A 9,075-nucleotide genomic window follows, 5' to 3' on the forward strand; every position below is an offset into this window, starting at 1 on the left:
TTATTTGTGTATCACTCGGCTGTAGATTCTCAAATCATCTCTGAATTGGTGCTGTCACTGTCCTTCCTTCTGGAGGGTGGCTACTTTTGTACAGTATGCAGTATGACCAGGCACTGACTTCTACCCATCCAATCCCTTTGCTAAGAAAAGTTGCTTTCAGTTGGTGCAGAAAGTTTGGCATCATTCAGTGCAGGAGAAATATTTCACAATCAGGAAAACAAACAACTAGTACACATGAGCTGATATTATGTAAGTTTGTTTGTATTTTTATGATGTTCATTGATAGGACCCTGTCTTGTTATTGATGTTGCCCGGATTGTAGAGCTTGCCTGTGAGGTTGTATGTTACCGGAGGTATTGTTTACTTTTGGAAATAATTGTAACATACTAAACATTCTGAACACATCCTCCAGCAATTGCAACATTTTTTATTTTCAGAATGAACCCAGCAAAGCGGAGATTCCACCTGTGTAAAAGGAGGAGTTAATGTTCCATTAAGTTACTTTAATAAAAACAAAAGCTAGCTATACCCGTTACAGATATGCAAAAAGAAAATTATAAAAAAAAGGGCCCTAAAAGCTTCCATAACTGTACAGAGATCCATCTACATGCAGATGACATCCTGAACAGCATAATCTAAAACAATACATTAAACAACAGTGCGCTGCACTTTATAGCAAATGCACATCAAATATTTAATATATTACATTTTATACAAATATGGAAACCTTAATTACCCGATTCATAAAAAATAAACATAAAGGTCCCTATGTATTGATTGTTTGATTTTGACACTTGACTGTGTTTTTATATTGATGAGGTTTTGGGTTGATTGTTTTTTGTTTTTGTTACAGCTGGTAATGATAAAAATTTTCGTGTTCGATTAATCAAATTTATTTTTAATCGATTAATTATAACGCACATACAGATCCAACTACATTGGCCTACACACATACAGCACAGCAATGAAGTAATAAAATGAACTAGGATCACACTAATCCAGCACGTTATTAATCTCACGTGCCCCACTCAATATGGCCGCCGCTTGAGTGGGGCAACTCAGAATAATAACGTGCTGGATTAGTGTGATCCTAGTTCATTTTATTACTTCATTGCTGTGCTGTATGTGTATAGGCCAATGCCTTGGCTGGCACTCGTGTAGAAAGTTTCTTGGGCAAACTCACCGGCCCAAGTGGCTCCGTCGGCTAACGAAGGGGGGAGGAGTCCGGTGACGTCACGGACATCAGCGTCACCGGACTCCTCCCCCTTCCCTTTGTTAGCCGTCACGGACATCGTAGTCACCGGACTCCTCCCCCTCTTCGTTAGCCGACTGAGCCAATTGGGAAAGGGGGACTCCCGGAAGCCGGCGGAGAGGTGAGTGTTTTCATTAGTGATCAAAATTATTTTAATCGATCAAAAAGTTTAACGATTAATCGAGAAATTAATCTTTAATTTCCACAGCCCTAGTTTTTGTATTTTTTGGTGCAATTTATAAAGTTTTCTAAACTGTGTCTTACCTTATAATACATCTTTTCAAATTACAACTTTCCAGCTGATGGTAAACAAAACCAAGTGGTTGTTTAAAAAAACAAAGGGGTCTATTCACTAAGCTGCCGTAGGCAATGGAGTGAATGACCAACCTGAAGTGAAGTGAGCTGAACACTGTTCGGCTATACACTTCAGGCTGGTACGGCTGAAGCAAAGATAAACCAGTTTCTATGACAAACATTTTATTTTTATTGCTTTGTTTACACTTACATACTACAAATTATTTTCAAAATACATTGATCATTTCTATTAGTCCTCCAAAGATGACCACAGTCAGATGTCCCCACTGAATTTTGGGTAAATGACCTACAAATATTTTCTTGAGAACAACAAAACACAACTATGGCAATATTGAGAGAAAACATACCTTCATAAATATGTGTATTGGATGAATTGTTTCTCATATGAGTTTTCTTTAAAAGGGGGGGGGTGAAAAAAAAGTGCATTTACTTTAGATATCTAAGAGTATTTTTAGGTGCCCTTTTATACTGTACATTCACAGTATTTCAGTGTCCTTTTATACATTTAAATAATTAATTTTTAACTTGTTAAAAGGAAAAGAAATATTGAGAAACCACATAAAGAAAAGAAGAAATTCTGGGGGAAATAAAAGTCAACAAGACAAAAAAGTTAATAATCAAGATAGAGTGGGCGACAAATGGAAAAAAAAAAAGCCAAGAAAAATACTAAGTACATAGAAGAGGATAACTGGATTAAACTCCTGAAATTTGAGACTAAAAAAAGTGACTAATCCCTTTTTCTACCTAAAAACCATTTCAGCTTGTTGTGCAAGCTACTGATAACTGTGGCTAACCCTCTGCCCTTATATTGCTTACTCTACTTATCCCCTCCCTCTAGCTCTGTCATTAATCAACCACTGAATATCCTTTTCTTTTTTTACTGGGCCTCGGTATCATCCATTGCTTAAAAACATCACATCAACAATACACGGACCATCATCCCTTCTGGAAATTATGACCCGGTTTGTACTGGTACTGCTTGCACTTGCTGTGCTCTCCCCTGGGGCCTGTGCGTTGTGGGACACCACTGAGGTACAAGTTTATATTATTTAAAAATAAGGATTTTTGTTTTTGTGTGTGTTTTACATTTAATGCTGTACAGCAGAGTATTGGAATATGACCCCTGCTTTCAAATTTGTCTTTCAAACTTTGACCTCAAAAGGGTTACTATATGAGTCGAGAGTCAAACATTAAAGTTAAGAATTGAACTGAAAATAATTCATTAAAAAATAAACAGATTATAAATGCCAAATACATGTCAAACTCACATTACTATTTCACATATAATTTTTTTTTAGAGCACATTTATCATATATAGTACCAGTACCATATTTTTACCGTTAGTTTACCTTAAATTGTATTTTTAAAACAAATGTGTATAAAGTTAGCCTTAAAACTTTTAACTTGATTGTTTAAAAAAAAAGTTTTAATGTAAAGCAGTTTATCACATTTAAAGGTTTCTAAAAAATAAATGTATTACTTCAGCAGTAACGTGTTGTTTAATATTGCAGCAGTACATCTGTCTAATATTTTCAATTGTTTCTGTTAGATTTAAAAAAAAAATTTATCTGAACGTATCTGAATTTCTTTCTAAATATCATTTGTTGGTAAACGTCAAAGTAGAAAAAAAAAAAAGCCATGAAGTTCACTCTCCAATTCATACCAGACCCTTTAGGTCAGGTTGGAATGTTAGGAATGCCAAAAAAGCATGGGATTCCCCTCAAAAGTCACAGCAGACCCTGTAAGTCTGGTAGGAATTTTAAGGGAAACTCCAAAGCCAAAAAAAAAGTGTGTGGTCCCCCCTAAAATTAATGCCAGACCTTTATCTGAATCTGGGTGCCCCCCTTCATAAAGGGGACACCTAGATCCTGCCCCCCCCCCTTGTGAATGAGTACGGGGTAGTTGTTACCACTATTCATTCACCAAATAGTAAATAAAATAGTAAATAAACGCACAACACCTTGAAAAAGTCCTTTATTAGAAAATAAACAAAATACAGTTATTGAGAAGTCTTTTATAAGTCCTTTAAAAAAACCAAAGAAGTGTCCATCGATGCAATCCAAAGGTCAATCACATCATCCAGCGATGTAGATCCACATCAATCACAATGAACGACGGCCTCCAACTCCCTGAAACACTCAACGCCCTCCGACCCATCTGATTCCGATGAACACCACTTCAAAATGACAGATCTGATTTGAATGTCAACAAATGGGCGGAGCGAGTTGTGGTGTCACGACTCGCTCCACCTCTTTGTTGACATTCATGGCGAGGTGTGTAATTTTGTGGCTAGAGTTTGTCGGGATTGGACGGGTCGGCAGAAGTCGGGTGTTTTTTATTTCGGCGATTCGGCGGTCGTCATTCATCGTGATTGATGTGGATCTACATCACTGGATGTCATGATTGACCTTTGGATTGCATCAATGGACACTTTTTTTGGGGGGGGGGGGGGGGGGGATCTGGGCACCCAGATTCAGATAAGCCCCCCTTCCCACAGATCCCCTCAATCACCGGGCCAGGGTTGTGGGGAAGAGGCCCTTGTCCTCATTGACAAGCGGACAAGGTGCTTTGCCAGGGGGTGTCCCCCTGGCAAAGCACCCTCCCCATGTCAAGGGCATGTGTCCTGGTATGGTGCAGGAGGAGCACATGCTTGTCCCCCTCCTTTCTTGCCTTGCCAGGCTGCTGCTCGGATCAAAGGTCTGGTAAGGAACTTTAGGGGGGACCCCATGCATTTTTTTGGCATTGAAGCTGCCCCTTAAAAATCCTACCAGACCTAAAGGGGAACTTGCTTTTTTTTGTTTGGCATTGGGGGTCTCCCATAATATTCCTACTAGACCTAAAGGGTCTGGTATAAATTAGGGGGAACCCCACTTTTTTTTATATTGTTTCTGCGGACTGTTAAAAATATGTCATTTGTTTTTTCTTATGTCACTTTGCTGCAATGAAAATTGTTTTTTAAATACTAATGTATCCGAAATTAACAGGAATCTGAATCCTAAGCCAAAATTGACTTTGAACCTGTATCCCAAAAAACGTAATAATGTAAAATCTGAAACAAACCAATTTTTTTTCCAGCGCACATGTCTATGAAACATACCTGCTTGTGATGCTGGAACACACTTTCTATTTGTCTGAAAATATAAACCCTAAAATAAAACTATTATTCACATTACAATTCTGAGTCCCCGCATTTACCAGCATTACATATTTTTAGATGTTCCTGAAGACACTGGATTCCGAGGGGTTCCTCTCATACTTTGGCACCGAAAACATCTCAGGTAAGCGAAGGGAACACACGACTAGGAATCCACTCAGCTATTCAACTGTGAAATTTGGTGATTTCTGATTGCCTGTACTGAGTATAAAGCTTTACTATTATTTCCAAGCATAGAAACATTAGTAATAAGATACATTGATCTCCAGATGTCTGGTATTGGTAACTTTCTGCGTGAGGCCTACCTATTTGATCACTGAAAAAGCGTATCTAAACCCAAAAACAAAGAATTTATATTTTGCAGCTTACCAATCCCGAGATGTGGTTAGTTTCCTTTTAGCAGGCTCTTTTTCATTTATTATCACCTGGTAATCCTGCCAGAGAGTGATACACTTCCTGTTCTAGGATGACAACACTCACTGTAGTGTATCTATGAGGGAGCAGTGTTGTCATACTAGACTGTGTTCTAATTTTGGATTACTAGAACCTCCCCTTGCCTCATTTACATTACATGGGAAAAGGGAATTGTTTTGTAGTTCACAGAATATTTTAGTTAAATACACAGTAAGTTACAAGCACACAAGATTTCTGGCAAGATCAATAGGTATTTTTCTGTAACCCTCACTGTAAGGGTTAATCGTTTAAATAACTGGAGTTCCTCTTTAAAGTGTATCTAAAGCCACACTTTTTTTAATTTTGGATAGAGACAATTAAACCCCCTCAAATTTTAATGTGAGCCCTGCTGAGGATATTCACCCTATTTCTCCTGTCATCTCGGCAGAAAGTGATGAGAAATCCAGCATTTTACTGCTGTCACCAGAAGAGGAGGTGAGGGAAAATCTTTTTATGGGGACAGCTAACTTCCCTTTCCATTGAAGGGATTTTATCTCACTTCCTGCTGTGTGTCTGGGAAAGCTAGTGAGGAACACTCTCCATAATGGGAACTAACTCAAAAAAAAAACAACTAACAGTCATTCTAACCCTTCCATAGTCCATAAAAAAACAACGATTTTTTGGTTTTAGATACATTTTAACACCAAATTGGGCTGTCATGGGCATAGAGTAATTCACAAAGACCAGAAACCAGAGGGGTGCAGCCAGCTGCAAAAACAGACATGCTCATGGAGGTTAGTACTTCTCTACAGGCCAGCTGTGAGCCAGCTTATATGTACAATGTCATATCTTTTCAGAGCAGAGTCCTTTTTGAATTTTCCTTGTGAAACCAGAAACATGACACTATTTTCCTTTCTCTGCAGCCTCTGACATTGCATTGACAAACCTGACATGTACCTGTGAGGATACATCCTGGACACCACTGTGCTCTGCCACCCTTTGCACCCTTCACTCCCACCTGGGAAAATATAGCTTTACATTCCAGGAGAAGTACCGGCCTGTCACTGCACAGCGGGTTTTAAATGCTTCTATGCACCACCTCATGCAATTCCCAAAGTCTTGTGGGTCAATCGGGACTGCGCTGTACCCCCATGGGGCGAGATCTCTGGTAACTTTCTGTGACGGACAGCTGGTGAGTCTAATAAATTCCTGGGATCCTGAGAAACCATGAGGAGAGCTCCTATGCAGGAGCGTCCTTAGCCTGTGTACGGCCCCAATCCACCTCCTAGCAAGCTGGGATGCTCTGGCCAGTCCCCCTACGTGACCCAAAGGGATGCCACCAGAGGCAATTGCCTTATTAAAGGGACAACCCTGCTCCTGTGCATGATGGCAGTTGAACCTTCCTTGCCACTCAGAGGAACTAAAACACGTTTGGTACATGGACCTGGTAGTTTATGGGCACAGGGACATAAAAAAAGTAGGGGTTTTTCACAGACAAGGAAAAAATGGCCTTGATTCAGCAAATGACAGTAGCATAAAAGGTATGCTAAAATAAGATATTGACTGAGAGATCATGCCTTACAGCCATTTAAAGGTGTCTTAAATGTGATTGCATTTTGATTAATTATTGGGACATTTTAGTTCTTGGTAGTGTTTTTCTGGCTAATAATTGTACATTTTTTAATCTTTTATCCTCCCAGCGTGGGTTTATCACGACGGACTTTTACCATTTCTTTATCCAGCCGCTAAAGAAGAGGCATTCTATGCAGAGACAAGGACTTTCAGACCTTCATATAATGTCCAGAGCAGAAATTGCACACACAGGTACGAAGGCTAAACAGGCTGCGGTGGTATCTACCATACAATCTTTTGGACTGAGAAGTGTCTTGGTCTACCTACACTATAGACTTGTGCGCCGTTTCGTTTCATTCCGTTTCGTAATATCCATTATTTCGTATTTCGTAATTCGTATCCGAAACTCAATTCGGATTCGTACGAAATACGGATTTTCGTTAGTTTCGGCAATACACAGTATACCACTGAGAGGCCTGACCTGCACACAGAATTACAGTATTTAAAATATGTCTGGTATGTCTGGTAAAGTGACTCGATTTCTTCCTGCCGTGTAGATTCACCAAAACACCACGAAGCCCATCACCTGTCAAAAAGAGCGGCTGTCGGGGTTAAACATCTGGAACTCCTGGTGGTCGCTGGTTATGACGTCTATCAGTTTCATCAGGAGGACACGGAAAGATATATCCTTACCAACCTAAACATTGTATGTACAGTCATTTACCCCTTACCAATTCCATTAGTCAACTGTGGGCATGTCGTTTTTTAACCAGTCCTGCAAATATGACATCTGGGATTTGGATGTTTGCTCTAAGCAAGGGTTCCCATAACAGGGGGGTTTTATTAAAGAAAACACATAATGGATTTATATATATATATTTTCTGTTCAATGCAAAGATTAAATAAAAGTGTGGCTAGACCTATACTTTAACTGCTGTACTAAAAATTCCTGTTGTTTACAGAGCACAATAGCTCAAGCATAATGTCTGGGAGCAGGGAGCCCTACTAATAAGGATATTAATACTTGGCAAAACCAAGTTTTTCAATAGGTAAATATAAAGTTTGATCATATTATGTTGCAGGGGGCAGAGCTGCTGAGAGATGTCTCCCTCGGAGCCTCAATCCGCGTCCATTTGGTCAAGATGATCATTCTCACTGAGCCAGAGGTAATGTTTTATCATGGAGGGCACAGGGAAATCTGTGTAACATAGTTTTTACTTTGTCTTATTACCAGTCAGCCATTATTGCTTAACTTTAATAAGTCCATAAAACAAAATACTAACACACATTTAGGGCTCCATTTGTAAAACTTCAGCCTGGCGGATGCTCTTCACATGGCACTTGCGTTCCTAGGTGGTGCTGATCTATACTTGTCAACGCTATCAAGGTGCAGCCCTTCATTTTAGAGGTTTTGATGGGACTTTCAATCCTGTCTGTAAAAAGATTATCATTAAAAATGGAGGGTGGAATTGCCATTAAAGAAGTACAGACACATTGTATTGTCTTAATCCTTATGTCAACAGGCCAGCATCCAGATCAGTCCCAACCTAACGTCATCTCTGATGAGTATGTGTGAATGGAGCAGGAAAATCAATCCTCAGAGTGACTTTGACCCCCAGCACGCTGATCTCGTCCTCTACGTCACCAGGTATGACATGAGGACAGCTTAATATCAATGCTTGTTTAATTACTGGTTACAGTAACCCATAGCAACTGGTCAGAACTCTGCTTCTAGTGAAATTAAATCTGATTGGCGGGGGGTTACTGAATACTGCACATTATTGCTTTTTTTTATACTATTGTATTAGTGGATTAAGTAATCAAGTAACCGTATAGATTTTATTTTGCTGCAGTCTATGGCCCAAGATGAGATCAGCCTGATTAACAAAATAATTCATATGGTATTGAGATCACCAACCAATTAACACTGTTACCTACTTCCTATGTAAGTAGAGACAACCAAAATACAAATGCAAGATGGGACACTCTTATAGATTTTGTGTCTGTGTACACGCTTGGTCCTGTGACCTAAAAAGCTCAGATAGGGCAGTCTCCTCGTTGCTTTCCTGACATGTTTCCGTTCAGTATACAGGACTCACTATTACCAACCACTCTACTTTCTTTCTTTATTGAAGGTTTGATCTAGAGTTACCGGATGGAAATAATCAAGTTCGAGGGGTGACCCAACTGGGTGGGGCATGCTCATATTCCTGGAGCTGTGTCATCACCGAAGACACCGGCTTTGACCTGGGGATCACTATGGCCCATGAGATTGGGCACAGGTAACACATCATTGTCTTGTTATGTGCTTGTGCTGGTACATGCTCGTTAACGGGATAGGGGGAGGGGGTTGAGTTGTTGGGGGGTGCTGGCGGTGTATGCTCATTAG

At 39.8% G+C, this 9,075-nt stretch overlaps 1 protein-coding gene across 1 annotated transcript in view; it reads left to right on the plus strand.

Moving 5' to 3' along the window:
* The first annotated feature begins 2,521 nt into the window (after positions 1 to 2,521).
* The window catches only part of ADAMTS13 (ADAM metallopeptidase with thrombospondin type 1 motif 13), a 30,999-nt gene continuing 24,445 nt past the window's right edge, over positions 2,522 to 9,075 (plus strand). The window contains exons 1-8 of the mRNA XM_018563708.1: positions 2,522 to 2,599; positions 4,782 to 4,845; positions 6,038 to 6,306; positions 6,815 to 6,938; positions 7,244 to 7,392; positions 7,769 to 7,852; positions 8,210 to 8,334; positions 8,822 to 8,968. Coding sequence (XP_018419210.1) covers positions 2,522 to 2,599; positions 4,782 to 4,845; positions 6,038 to 6,306; positions 6,815 to 6,938; positions 7,244 to 7,392; positions 7,769 to 7,852; positions 8,210 to 8,334; positions 8,822 to 8,968 — 1,040 coding nt within the window. The remainder of the gene's footprint in view (positions 2,600 to 4,781; positions 4,846 to 6,037; positions 6,307 to 6,814; positions 6,939 to 7,243; positions 7,393 to 7,768; positions 7,853 to 8,209; positions 8,335 to 8,821; positions 8,969 to 9,075) is intronic.

This window comes from Nanorana parkeri, unplaced genomic scaffold (genome assembly GCF_000935625.1).
Source record: "Nanorana parkeri isolate BGI_ZX_2015 unplaced genomic scaffold, ASM93562v1 scaffold689, whole genome shotgun sequence".
NCBI lineage: Eukaryota > Metazoa > Chordata > Amphibia > Anura > Dicroglossidae > Nanorana > Nanorana parkeri.